At 43.3% G+C, this 15273-nt stretch overlaps 1 protein-coding gene across 1 annotated transcript in view; it reads left to right on the top strand.

Annotated features, from left to right (window-relative positions):
• GALNT16 (polypeptide N-acetylgalactosaminyltransferase 16) overlaps positions 1-15273 on the top strand; it is a 250697-nt gene that overhangs the window by 173878 nt on the left and 61546 nt on the right. The window contains exon 6 of the mRNA XM_056547334.1: positions 14577-14698. Within this exon, the coding sequence (XP_056403309.1) occupies positions 14577-14698 (122 nt within the window). The remainder of the gene's footprint in view (positions 1-14576; positions 14699-15273) is intronic.

Genomic DNA, 15273 nt, shown 5'->3' with positions numbered 1-15273 from the left:
AATTTGTAACCCAATTTCTATCGAGTAATGAAATACCTCTTATGTGTATGTCATGTGCTCTGTGGGTGCACTACAAGGAGTGACAATGGGATTTTGGAGAGTGAGTTTTTCTGAAATGGTTTTTGGGGGGCATGTCACATTTAGGAAGCCCCTATGGTGCCAGAACAGAAAAAAAAACACACATGGCATACTATTTTAGAAACTACACCCCTCAAGGAACGTAACAAGCAGTACAGTGAGCCTTAACAACCCACAGATGTTTGATAATTGTTCAAAGTGGGATGAGAAAAGGAAAAATTTTATTTTTTACACTAAAAATTTGGAGTTACCCCAAATTTTTCATTTTCACAAGTGGTAACAGGAGAAAATGTCACCTTAAATTTGTAAATACATTTCTTTGGAGTAAGGACATACCTCATATGTGGAGGTTAACCGCACTGCGGGTGCACACCAGGTCTCAGAAGAGCGCAGTCAAGGGGCCTTGAGCATTTACATAGCTGCCTATGGAGCCAGAACAGCGGGACCCCCCCTCAAGGAGTGTTACATGGGGTACACTAAGTTACTAAAGTGGGGTACAGTGGAACGTAAAATGATAAAACAGGTTATGCTCCCAGAATGATGACCCAGAGCATAGCCAAAACTAAAAAATATGCCCACCCCAAACCCTATGCTTGGAATCATCATTCTGGGAATGTGATGTGTGTGGCCGTCCCAAACCTGCTGCCTCAAATGCGCACCCCGCGCAGGTGGAGAGAGAGCTCTGCGCATTTGAGGCAACATAAAAAAAGTCCCCAATGATAGTGACTCAGTGACCCATGACCCATTTTTGGAAAAAATATCCCCAGAGGTCTTATCAGGGTTTTTTTTATGAAAGATTTTTTGGGGCAATTTAGTGGTTTATGGGGTTAAAACTTGGAATGTACTCTGGATTTGGTACATTGGGGTCAAATTATGGGAATTTAAAATGAATAGGGAAAATTTTGTACTGCATGGAAGTGTGATATTCCCTGAAGAAATTTTTATGCTGAGGCCCAAATGATCGGGGCAATTCTCACATTGAGTGGTGGTGTCCTTCTGTATCCCCCTCTTGTGACACACTCTCTGAATTTTTTCTGGGATATATAACACCAGTTTCTTGGGAAGTCCAGCCTGCTCTTTTCCGGTCGCAAAAGATCAGGGCCCTTAGGACTTCTTGGAACTGAAGGAATGTCCCTGTGTTGCCAGCGTACTGGTACAGTACAAAAGAGTTGTACATGGCAACCTGTACCAAGTAGACCGCAACTTTTTTGTACCATACCCGTGTTTTCCGCATCACCATGTATGGCTTGAGCACTTTTTTTCTATTTTCAACCTCCTACCTTGCCCTGCAGACTGTACCAAAGCTGGATGTGGATCCTCTAACCTGTGTGGCAGATGATTCGGACCATATCGGGGAGCGGATTCTAAGGTGCTGCTGGTCTTCACCAGAGCCCGCCATTTCAGGACTCAGAGTCTTAAATGGGGAGGTACAGAAGTCTTCCCTGGTGGCAAGTGCTGAAGGCACACTGGCACTGCTAAGATTAGACAATCTGGGGGAATAATATGTTGAGAATGGGATTCCAGGCCTTGAACATCGGAGGATCTGGACAGAGCATCAGCACGAAGATTCTTCTTTGCAGGACGGAAGTGGACTACGAAGTTAAATATGGAGAAAAACAGAGACCAACGAGCCTGTCGGGAGTTGAGACAATGGGCAGACTGGTGATAAAGCAAGTTCTTGTGGTCGGAATAGATAGTAAGCAGATGTACAGAGCCTTCCAAGAGGTGACGCCATTCTTCTAATGCCAACTTAAAGGTCAAGAACGATCTCCGATGGTATAATTTCTCTCCGCAGGGGAGAAGGTTTTGGAAAAAAATCTGCAGGTTAAAGTTCTCTCCTTAGAAGACTTCTGCGTCAACACTGCACCTGCTCCAACTGACAAAGCATCCACTTCCAAGATGAATGGCTTGCCAGGATTGGGTCTAGATAGAACAGGAGCCAAAGTGAATGCAGACTTTAACAGTTTGAAAGCTTTTTCAGCCTCAGGAGTCCAAACTCTTGCATTATCAGTCTTCTTGGTAAGCAAGACGATGGAGGCCACCAGAGTGGAGTTGTGAGGAATAAATTGCCGATAGTAATTGGCAAAGCCGAGGAAGCGCTGAATTGCTTTCAAGCCCGAAGGTTGAGGCCAGTCCAGTACTGCAGACAGCTTGTTGTGATCCATTTTAAGGCCTTGACTGGTAATAAATTATATACCCCAGAAATGGAAGGCTGTTTTTTCAAAAGTACATTTCTCTAGTTTAGCATAGAGATGATTTTTACGGAGAAGCTGTAACGCTTGGCGAAGGTGAGAGCGATGAGACTGGATATTGGGAGAGTAGATGAGTATGTCATCCAAATAAACGACAACACAGGAGTACAGGAGGTCACGAAAAATATCATTGACAAACTCCTGAATAACTGCTGGAGTGTTGCAGAGTCCGAATGGCATCACTAGATACTCAAAATGACCGTCACGAGTATTAAATGCGGTCTTCCATTCGTCCCCTTCTCGTATACGAATCAAATTATAGGCCCCACAAAGATCCAATTTAGAGAAGATTTTGGCACCGCGCAGATGATCAAATAACTCCGAGATTAAAGGAAGTGGGTAGCGATTCTTTACTGTAATTTTATTCAGACCTCGATAGTCGATGCAAGGTCATAGAGACCCTTTTTTTTTTCCACCAAGAAGAAATTGGCTCCAGCAGGAGAAGAGGACTTCCTGTTAATTCCTTTCTGAAGGTTCTCGTGAATGTAATTAGACATGGCCTGAGTTTCAAGAACAGACAAAGGGAGGTGTCCCTGGGAGGTGTGGTGCCAGGCATTGAGTCAATTGGACCATCGTAGGGACGATGCGGTGGTAACACTTCGGCTTGCTTTTCACTGAAGACATCAGCATAGTCCTGAAGAAAGGAAGGCAAACCAGGCAGTGGAAGCGATGATGGTTCCAATTTTGAGATACGTATGTGGATACAGTTGTTATTGCAATGCGGACCCCAGTGAAGAACTTCTCCAGTTTTCCAATCCAGCTGTGGAGCATGGAGTTGCAACCACAGTAGGCCAAGCAAGAGAGGTGAAGTGCAATGAGGGAGAACATAGAAGGACAAGTTCTCCTTATGCGAGACTCCGACCTGCATAGACAATGGATCTGTGGGATATGGCACAGTACAATCCAGTCTTTCACCATTCACCGTAGAGATGTACAGAGGCTTTAACAGGTGGGACACCGGCAGACGATGCCTATGTACTTGGGAAGCATCAATGAAATTTCCCGCAAGCCAGAGTCCAAAAAGGCAAGAACGGAGAGGATCTCTTTGGAAGGTAGGAAAAGCTGGACCGTCATATTTAAGCATGGAGAGGTGATATTCACACCTAGGGAGGCCTCTCCCACAAACCCTAGGTGCGAGTGTTTCCCTGTGATTGAGGACGCAGAGGACAATCTTTTAGGAAGTGATCTGCACTGGCGCAATATTGGCATAGATTCTCGGTTCATCGGCGAGTATTTTCCTGCGGGTCAGTCGAGACTGATCCACCTGCATAGCCTCCATGGCTGGAGGCAACGTAGAAGGTTGCGGTGGCTGCTGGAAGACAGGTGCCAGACGGGGGAAAGCGCAGAGGTCGTGCAGACTCCCTTTCTTGGCGTAGTTCCTCACTTCGCTCTGAGAAACGGATATCAATTTGGGATGCCAACTGTATAAGCTCATTCAGATTAGATGGCAATTCCCGGGCAGCGAGGACATCCTTGATTTGACTTGATAATCCTCTCTTGAAGGTGGCGCAAAGAGCTTCATCATTCCATGCTAACTCTGAGGCCAGGGTACGAAACCTGATGGCATACTCTCCCACAGAGGAGTTGCCCTGAGTAAGACTCAGCAATGCCATCTCGAGCAGATTCTTCGAAGACACCCCAAAATTCCATCAGGAATGACTGGAGATTGGTAGTGAGAGCCTCACTGCAATCCCAAAGCGAAGTTTCCCAGGCCAAAGACCTTCCAGTTAAGACTGAGGATGAAGGCCAGTCGTTCCGTAGGGAACTAATCCGCCATGAGTTCAATGTGCATGAAGCACTGAGTCACAAAACCACGGCAGGACTTGGGATCCCCCTCATATTTCTCAGGAAGAGACAGACGGAGTCTTGATCTGGAGATGACTGCAGGAGCGGGAGGTAGCTGTGGTTGTGGCAGTTGCTGCTGAGCGGTTAGCAACTGCTGGATCATGGCAGATAACTGGTTCAACTGCTGTGCCTGTTGGGCCATTTTCTGTGACTGGAGCGCCACAATGGAAGCGAGATCCAGACTATCAGGCAGAGGAACACCAGTGGGATCCATGGCCGGATATTGCTGTAACGGACTGAATGTGGATACTCTAACCGGTGTGGCCGATGACTCGGACCGTATCGGGGAGCGGAGTCTAAGGTGCCGCTGGTCTTCACCAGAGCCGTCCGCAAGGCAGGATGGACTTGCTGCGGCAGGTGACACCCAGGTTGCTACCTCCGACACTGCAAGGTGAGGTACTGAAGGATAAGGCAGTAGCATAGTCAAACATAGCGGAAGGTCTGGATACACGGGGCACTGAATATCCGGCAGGGAAGTGTGTGTGGGAAGTGCATAGAATTATGGGATGGTGTCAGGTGTACACAATAATTATGGGTATACTGGCCCTTTTAAATTTTTGAGCTCCGGCGCGTGCGCCCTAAGGGATGGGGACGCGCACGCCGGAGCTGAGACACAGCGGAGGTAGCAGAGGAGAGAGGTGAGTGATGTGCTGGGATTCGCATGCGGACACGCCCCGCCATACGAATCCCAGCCCTGCCGGCGTCCGGGACATGACACAGACAAACTCACCCTGAACTAATGGACACTTCTTAAGCCCTGAGGGGCACAGATCTCGGCAGAGGGGGTGTCCCTGGCTCTCTCTCTCAGCTCTGCCTGCTGACTGAACGCGTTGTGCGAGCAGAGCTTAGAGAAGGGGACATTAACCCCTTCTCTGCCGGCTGCTATTGGTTGGTCTGCCAATATCAGCGCTCCTGCGGGGGGTGACTGGATCCCCACCTCCCCCCCCCCAGCTACAGGAGGTGATTGGCGATGTATGCTACCGATCACCATTTAACCCCACGTCATCGGGTCACACGTGACCCGTATGACTGGAATTGCCGCAAATTGTCGGTGTGAATTCACCGGCGATCTGCGGCGTTTGCCGACATGGGGGGGGACTCAGGACCCCCCTGGGCATTGTCACGGGATGCCTGCTGAATGATTTCAGCAGGCATCCCGGTCTGATCCCCACCCCGTCATGTGGCAGGGACCGGAAATTCCTACAGGCGTACAGGTACGCCCGGGGTCTTCAAGTACCAAGGAGCCAGGGCGTACCCATACGCCCTGGGTCCTTAAGGGATTAAGCCCCTCTCTTCTTCTCTGCATTTGGGGCCACAGCAGGGGGCTTGACTTGCAGCTGTGACATCAGAACAGGGGCTGGTTTACACTGAGATTAATTTACAAGCGAGGCCCCTGACCTCTGCTGTGATCATGTGGGCTCTGTCCCAGTCGGGGAAGGGGGGTAGAGAGTAAGGGAGCGATGTGGAGATGGTAGGTCAGGACTTTTCCACTACTTCCTGCCCTTAAGTGATGGTGTGAAGAGGTAGAACAGGGCAGGTACCTTAAGACATAGTGTCGGGCAAGTGAGAGCAGTGCCTAGTTTCCTCCAGACTTAGCACTTAGAATTGATGCCAAAATGTTTAATCCTGGTTTTATCAGACCATAGAATCTGATTCCTCTCGGTGTGAGTCCTTGGAGTGGAATGTTGCAGTGATGGTTGACCACCTGGAAGTTTCTTCCATCTGCACACAGGATCTTTGGAGCTCAGCCAGAATAACCTTTGGGTTTTTCGTCTCTTCTCTCACCAATGCCCTTATCTCTCGATTATTTAGTTTAGTTGGGCAGCCAGCTGTAGGAACAGTCCTGGTTGTTTCAATGTTCCATTATGGAGGCACAAGGGTGCTGGTACTTAGTATGGGGTAGAATATATACCTCAGAACTGAACCCCAGTATTAACCCTCCTATAAAATGTGTCCCCCATAATCAGACATCCTGTGTAACACGTGATTCATAATCAGACCCCAGTCTCTGCCCCACTTGTCTTATATATCCCCCATAATCCGATGCCAGTATCAGTGCCCCTGTATGATATATAATCAGAACCCGACAGACACCCTGTATAATATATACCTTATAATCAGACCCCAGTATCAGTGCAACTGTATAATATATCCCCAGGATTAGACCCAAGTATTATAGAAGCTATTAAGGGGTCTTCAAATGGCATTAAAGGAGCACTGCAGCCTTAGACAACTTATCCCCTATCCCCTGGGACCCCCCGCGATCTCCCTTATGTGGACCCGGAACCGCCGTGGCTCTGTGTCGCTTGTGTTGTCGACCTCACGAAGAGGCTGAAAGGCATGCCCCTTACATTCAGCTCTATGGAAGATACATAGAGGGGACGTGCAAAGCCGGGGCCATGTACAGGAGATCGCCGGGGGTCCAAATGCTCGGACCCCCCGTGATCAGTCACTTATGCCCTATCCTGCGGATAGGGGATAGGTTGTCTAAGGCTGCAGTACTCCTTTAAGCAGCAGTCAGAGACAGTGACACAGTTCAAAAGCAGGCCTTCTCTTGCTCTTTATTGTCAGTAACAGAACAAATACATATATAAAAAGGGGATTTGGAGTGGCTCTTTGTCCTCACCGTAACCAACAGCAACCCGGGCTACCCAAAAAAATCACCTATACCGAAGGTGAATGAAAATGGTATATTTTACAAGAAAGAATTGGGGCTCAGGGTAAATGATGTATGGACACAACTGGCTAAATAGGTTAAATGAGGATATTTATTATTAATAATTTATAGTAATCAAATTAATAGTAAGACATGGTAAGTACCGTGACTTACAGGGCCCTTGTAGAGCCACGGCACTCCCTACAAAAGTATAGTAAAATATAGATAAAATTGCGAATAAGAAATAAATCATGAATATAAAATATTATTTAAAACATAATAGTACTATTGAGACCACTCAAAAAAATTAAATTATGGATATCCAACAAAGGTCCTCTTTAGAGTTTGGACCTCTTTTAGATGTTAGTATCTAATAGCAACCCATGGGGCTATTTATAGCAATATAACCACAGTCTATTGAGTCTTTTGATAAATAGTTGAATAGGTTTGTATCCAGTTCGTTAAAGCATATCAGTGTAGCGCTGTTATGTCCCTTGGTAACAGAGTTAATATATCACTTGGTAGCAGAATTGTAATAATTGCCGGCAATTGTAACAGTTAGTAGAATGATACAGTTATGCTCACTGCCCCGGGACCGGTACTTGTCAGGATGCTGTTGCTCTTTGGGGATACTGCGATCCCTCCTGCGGTCTCTCCTGCTGCTTTTATGGATGGTTGGAGATACTGCGATCTCTCCTGCACTTTCTCCTTTGCGCTTTACTGGAACGAACTCTGTTATCTCTCTCACTGCGGGAGAGGATACTGTTGGAGGACTCTGCCGTCTCCTATGGTGAAGGTGCCGTGACTGGCGGTGGGCTCCGAATGTTGTAGCTCCAGCGCTTCTATTCAGAGTAGCGGTCGCGTCCTCGTGGCTACAAGGCGCGCGTACGTGGCTGGCAACTGACCGGGTGAGACACCTATCGATGCGGGACTCACAAAGGTTTATGTAAGTGGTTTCAATAGTCGTATTGGGGGGGCTGGACGCGTTTCAAGACCATACTCAGTCTTTTCCTCAGCAGCAATAACAAATACAGCCTTTAACTTTAGACATAAACACAAAATAAAACCTTCTTGCCCACAGCACTATCTATTCAATTACTGTCCCCTCTCTATACAGGCGGCTGACTACCTGCCACACCACAAAACAGTCATTTAGGGTAGGGTCACAAGGAACGGATCCGCAGCACATTTTACACTGTGGATCCGCCGATGATGGACCCTACAGTGTGCCTCCATCTGTGCCTGCTTGTAGCAACAATCCGCCACTATGAGCAGACACACAGCGATCTGCGAGTCGCTGCACGCATTTACTTTGTACTTGCACGCATCACGGATTACCTCAGCCTCGCTCAGGGTGAGTACACTGCGCATGCACGCAGCAACTCTCAGATCGCTGTGTCTGCTCATAGCTGTGGATTGCCGCTACAAAAAGGCACAGCTGGAGGCACACTGTAAGGTCCATTAAATAGGCTGAGGATCTGTTCCATGTGACCCTTAATGTGTTACTCATAAAGTCCACTTTTGAGGCTACACAACCTCAGGGCTCCAACTCTCTTCAGAGTTACAGAATCCTCTCATCTCTTCAGTGCAGACTGAGTTACATGTTTTTTATAACCAGTTATAAGCAACTTCAGCGCTTTTGCTGACTTGGGGCCAAGCTGAAAACCTGGCCCGGCCAGGAAGGGAATGACAGGTTGAATTTACACATCTCACCGAGCTTTCCTTGGATCAGATGTTAACTTCAAGTCTCATAGACATAAGGGAGGAATCTTGCAGAACTATAGTGATCCCTGAGCACCACTGTTGTCTCTGTTTCACACCATGTATAATATATTACACAGAATTTGGCACTAGTATACACACCCACAGTCTTCTAAATAGGAAAACGATTAGAGTGAAAAAACGGTATTTGGGGGCGCTGCTCAAATTGCGGATATCAAAACAGACTATGACAAATAGTTATAACAGGATAACAAATAATTTATGGGGTATTGGGGATAACGCATTTGGCATTCACTGATGCCTTCCTCAGGTCCACTAACAGTTCCCAAATTTCATTGGTGTTCAGTGTGCTGGGGTACTGGTATGGAGATCATGCTCAGTAGCTGTGCTGTCACAGTCTCAGGGACTGGTTTGAGTGCCGTAGCCAATATTCTTCCCACGCCATCGTCAGACATCATCACCATTACAGTTACATATCCTAGTGTAACTCTTACAAGGTCGGTATATCACTGCGGTGTGGTGAAGGGTGCACACCAGTGGATATACCTCATCAGGGAGCGCCCCCAGTTTGTTTAGTTTTTTTCCTCCCCTGAACCTCAATCTTGCAAATACACACACATAGTCACACACTTACATACACAAATACTCATACATAGACACGGTCACACACTTCACTGAAACCACCTTATTATATACTACCTCTTAGAATTAATCCAGTGCTTATTTTAAAAATTGAGAAGTTAGACCTTTGGATGACATGATCACAGGGCCTCCTAACGCTAAAAGAATAATAATGTGGTCAGAGTTGCATAATACGTGTATGTGGTGGTGGCTGCACATTGCAGATATAGAGGGCTGTCCTGGAGAGCGTCCTTCCCAGCAGTCTGGAGGCCATCCATACTGATCTAAACACATAAGGTGGCTGGGCAGGCGAGCCAGCATGCATGCTGGGAATAGCCCTTTAACCTGTGGAGGACACAGGATGGACCTGTACACCCTGGCTGCCTGGTACTTGGCTTGCCCTGCCAGGATGTACATGTACAGGATAAGGCTATTACCTTATTGGGCTAATCCTCTAGAGCCTAGAGCAATATATTGATGAAGTTGATGTTAAGCTAATCAAAGGGTTGTAATAAACGCATATAAAAAAGAAAGAGACAGAGAAATGTCTCTATTAGCTATTGGGTATTTAAAAACAAGATATAAGAATATATTGCACTTGCAGACATAATTTAGACTTATTGCTAAATAGAGCTTACTGTGAGAAAAATTTAAAATGCTTTCACTTTATTGTAATAGTTGCAATTTCTTATAATTATAAAAATTTTGTTCAATTAGCTTTGACCATAAATTCCTTTAAAATCCTTTTTTTATTTTTTTTATCATGAATTTTTTTAAATCTTTCATATTAAACATAATAATAACATTCCCCAATTTCCCTGAGTAGAGATGCCAAGAAACACAGAAGGAGTGCTTCTAGGGCCCACCAAAGTCCTGATGATCCAAAAGTCTTTAGATAGGGTAAAAAAAAGAGCTAATGTCTCACATTAGTGAGCAGGTGATAGGTAGGATATGAATGAGAGGCCCCATATGTAACATGCTGGTATCAAAACATGGTGTTAATACATGGAATCAATACACCAGTTAAAGGGGTTGTCTGAATATTTTCTGATTGATATTTTATTAGGTAGCCTAGGAGCAAACACTTTAACTCACCTTCCTCCACTCCCTCATGGCTTTGGTATCAGGGTGTCAATATTCAGAGTCGGCACTCATGTATAGTCGTGGTGCACGCAGACAATTGAATGAATGATATAAAGGATGGATCTCGGCACTCACTAGTCTTTGCAATTCTTCGTGTTTATTCACATATCAAAACGATACACAGGACGCGTTTCGGCTAGCACGCCGTTATCAACTGTTATGCTCACAGGTCGATATACACAATCATTTATATAGACGGAAGCCAGCCCCATCCGGTTAGCTGCTCATTAATCCTAATACTATACAGGTGACTTCTAATCCTGGTGAAAATTAAGGATAGACATACTACCATATAGAACATATGCAACAACTAAAGGGAATGTGAAAACCTGTACTCCAGGGCACTGTCTCTTGACTGTATTTTCCTTACATTATTCTCTACGTTGTATCTAAAATAAAAGATACATTAATATATCTAAGTAATGCCCTGGAGTACAGGTATTCACATTCCCTTTAGTTGTTGCATATGTTCTACATGGTAGTATGTCTATCCTTAATTTTCACCCAGATTAGAAGTCACCTGTATAGTATTAGGATTAATGAGCAGCTAACCGCTTTAAAACAGGGTTAGATACATTCCTGGAACAAAATAACATTAATGCTTATGCAGAATTATAAAACTACATCCCTTCCCCTTATCCCCTTACACCCTTCACTTCAATTCCCTGGTTGGACTTGATGGACGTATGTCTTTTTTCAACCATACTAACTATGTAACCGGATGGGGCTGGCTTCCGTCTATATAAATTATTGTGTATATCGACCTGTGAGCATAACAGTTGATAAGCTAGCCGAAACGCGTCCTGTGCTGTGTATCATTTTCATATGTGAATAAACATGAAGAATTGCAAAGACTAGTGAGTGCCGAGACCCATCCTTTATATCATTGGTATCAGGGTGCTCTGCCTGCAGCCGGTGACTCTACTTTTCCCCTATCTACATATTGTAGCATTTACAGCTATCCTAAATATTGCACAAGATGCTTGGTAATGCCACAATAAAGAAAGATGAAGGATGCACTCACTGCTGTTCAATCAAAATATAGATTTATCAATCAGCCTGAAACCCTAATTGGTTTTTCCCACAGCAACCAATCACAGCTCAGCTTCCACATCTTATTGAGCTCTTGTAAAGGAAAAATGTAACTGTGAATGGTTGCTGTGGGAAAAAACAGACAATTAGGGTTTCAGGCTGATTGATAAATATGGGCCATAAAGTTAAGGATCCTATACGGTGAACGGCGTAAATGTAAAAAAAAGTCAGAAATTGATGCTTTTTGGCCACATCACATCCCTGTACACGGAAAAATAAGAGAGAGTTAGAGGGTCAGAACAGGCAGATTTAAAAATGTTTATGGTAAAATAAAACATATCATTACAAAGTACAATTAGTCACACAAAACATAAGCCCTCATATGGGTATGTGGATGGAAAAATAAAAAAGTTATGGATTTTAGAGGAAAAAAGGAAATGCAAAAATGAAACTTTAAGGCCAAAATGGCCTGTGTCCTTAAGGGGTTAAGTAGAGCATCATAACCCCAATGAAAAAGATAGACACAAATCGAAATAGATCTTTCTGAGAATCAATCTGACTCTGGGTTTATTTCTGACAGGCCTCACATCAAGTAATCATACAATGTCTTAATAAATAGAATGGCACAAGGCCAGGAATATCCAATCACGGGGCCCAGATAACCTGAAAGGTCCATAGGACACCCCTTTTCTGGTATACAAAGAGCTCCCTCCCAATAATGATGTTCACTCTAGCCTTATGTTCTACCAAAAAAGGGGGAGCAGGGTTTTTCCAATGAAACACTTTATGAGTGGATCAGTGACTGGATCAAGCATAGTATAGAGGACAGCAAGTTGGTGGTTCCTCATCATAGATAGCACAGAGGCATAACCTAAAACACAGGACAGAGCCTACAGCAATAGATAGAGTAAATAAACGCTACTAAGTTTGACCAGTACCTCCGGAGAGTTCCACATAATATGAATTAAGTCCGCTTTTGGTTAAGCACAACTGTATTATCTGCTCTGTATCCCTTCTTGAATAGAAGGGAGGGTGTCCTATATACCCTGCGGACTAGGTTTATTTGTGATAGTCTATGTGATTCACTGACTGATGAGAGTAAAATAATATCCAGGACAACTCTCCCAAGTATTCTTCGGCTTGAACCCAATATCTTTCTTTCATGTAAATACACATTGTAATATAGTTTGCGTAGAGTAAAGCATGATGAAGTGTGCACTTTAGGAACAGTTTATGTTATAATATATGTATGAAGCATGAATACAGTTATAGCATCATCTAAAATGTGTAATTCATATACATTGAAAATGTATACCTGATACTAAGGAGATACTTTTAACATAGTCTGGTGTGTTTCTAAGTTTATTTTGCAAATGTTTTAAGGATTCATGGATTGATGGATTATGTTGGGTTGCCAAGTATGTAGGCTAATGATTTTTATGTATTTACATTGTGGGTTTATGGTTTCTTTTTGGGTTTTACTATAAGAGGGTCAAAGTTGATGGGATAAGTGGCTGTAAGAGTGACTTCATACAAAATGTCTTAGGGGTTTATTATCACTCTTTGACTGTATATTATAAAGTAGGCATCGTACTTGTGTAAAAAAACTTCCTGACACTCTTAATGTAAGTACTCACCTTACTCTTGTGTAAATTGGACACATTTGCACTTCAATATGTAATATACTATAGTCCAAAAAAGTTATACTGTTTGTTTTTATTTTCCATAGACATAGCTGTTTGAGGGCTTGTTTTTTGTAGGATGAGTTGTATTTATTAAAGGGATACTCCAGTATTTTACAATGTATACCCTATATTTTTTAATTTAGTTTTTAGTTTTTACTGCGTTCACCATTCTGTAAAAATGACATGTTAACTTTATTGTGAAAATGACTGCAGCAATACATACTGTACATACGGTTTGTTATGCCTCACTATTTAGAAAAAATAATCTTGGTGTTGCCATGTTTACACCTATGTTTTTTTTATTCCCTTTTTATTAAGATTTTAATATGCAAGAAACACTAAATGTCTACGAAGATAGAGAAAAAAAAATATATAGGGTTGTTCAACAGACCAAAGAAAAATTACACCCATTTGCAGGATGAGCTGTAGTTTAATTGGTACTATTTTGGGGTACATACGACTTTTCAGTGATTTTTTATTCCAATTTCATTTGGAGTTAAGTGACCAAAAAACTGCAATTCTTGGCAAAAAAAAAACTTGCCAGTATGCAGTGTTTTAGTGTTTTGTCTAACTTTCCAAATGACCGCAGCACCATAGGTGATAAACAGTTGGGATCAGAGTTAGGACTGAACAGGCATTTCCTATCTATCAAGTGGAGAAAAGGAATCCCTCAGCAACAGAGAATGGCACTGTCAGCTACCCTGAAATCTTTTATATATAGAATGAATTAATGATACTAGCTAGTAATAAGGTGCATTTCTTTACTAGAAGAGAAGAGAACTGCTTGAGATTTATGTTGTGACCATTAAAGTTCAGCATCAACAATAGCCGCAGTGTGTCACTTTGCACCTTGTGAAACTGCCTATCTAGAGCCTTCAGCTCCACCTCCAAACAACCTTAAAGGGGTACTCCGGTGAATTTTATTTTCTAATTGACTAGTGCCAGAAAGTTAAACAGATTTGTAAATTATTTCTATATAAAAATAGTAATCCTTTCAGTGATCTCTGCTGAGACCTCTGTCCATGTCAGGAACTGTCCAGAGCAGGAGAGATTTGCTATGGGGATTCGTTCCTGCCCTGGACAGTTCCTGACATGGACAGAGGTGTCAGCAGAGAGCAGAGATGGTCAGACAGAAAAGAACTATACAACTTGCTCTGCAGAATAGTAGCTTATAAGTACTGGAAGGGAAATAGAAGTAATTTACAAATCTGTTTAACTTTTTGACAATAGTTGATTTAAAACAAACAAACAAGCAAACTTGTTTTCCACTGGATTACCCCTAGATGGAGCAGGGTGGTGTGCTGCTTTGCATGCTTTATTGGTTTCAATATGTACTTAGGGAGTCTCCCGTAGAAGCAATGCTCCTTGGGCAGAATGCCTCCATACACATGAAAAGAATGGCCACTCTGACACATGAAAAGAACAGCTATTATACAGCCATGTGCAGTATGTGCACCATCTGCAGCAAGCCTTTATTAGGCAAGGTGAGGATGAAAAAAGCTTAAATATTGACTTGATTTATTTTTATTTTTCGGCCTGTAGGACTTATTCGTTCCCGTGTTCGAGGAGCTGAAGCAGCTGTTTCTGGAATTCTCACTTTTTTGGACAGCCACTGTGAGGTTAACAACGAGTGGCTTCAGCCTTTGCTTCAGAGAGTCAAGGAGGTGAATTTCTATCAAAAGTCTTCTCTTACACTGCTAAACCATCTCAGTCAACCCCTTAAAGAGGTACTCCGGTGAAAAACTTCTTTTTTTTTTTTTCAATCAACTGGTGCCAGAAAGTTAAACAGATTTGTAAATTACTTCTATTAAAAAATCTTAATCCTTCCTGTACTTATTAGCTGCTGAATACTACAGTGGAAATGATTTTCCGTTTGAAACACAGAGCTGTCTGTCTGTCTCCATTTTAGGAACTGTCCAGAGTAAAAGGAAATCCCCATAGAAAACACATGCTGTTCTGCACAGTTCCTAAAATGGACAGAGATGTCAGCAGAGAGCACTGTGCTTGTGATGTCAGCAGACAGCTCTGTGTTTCAAAAAGAAAATAATTTCTGCTGTAGTATTCAGTAGCTAATAAGTACAGGAAGGATTAAGATTTTTTAATAGAAGTAATTTACAAATCTGTTTAACTTTCTGGCACCAGTTGATTTAAAAAAAAAAAAAAAAGTTTTTCACCAGAGTACCCCTTTAAGGACACGGCCAATTTTGGCTTTAAGAGCACAGCCAATTTTATTTTTGCA

Source organism: Hyla sarda, chromosome 11, assembly GCF_029499605.1.
Source record: "Hyla sarda isolate aHylSar1 chromosome 11, aHylSar1.hap1, whole genome shotgun sequence".
Classification (NCBI taxonomy): Eukaryota; Metazoa; Chordata; class Amphibia; order Anura; family Hylidae; genus Hyla; species Hyla sarda.
This window is presented reverse-complemented; position numbering and strand designations above follow the sequence as displayed.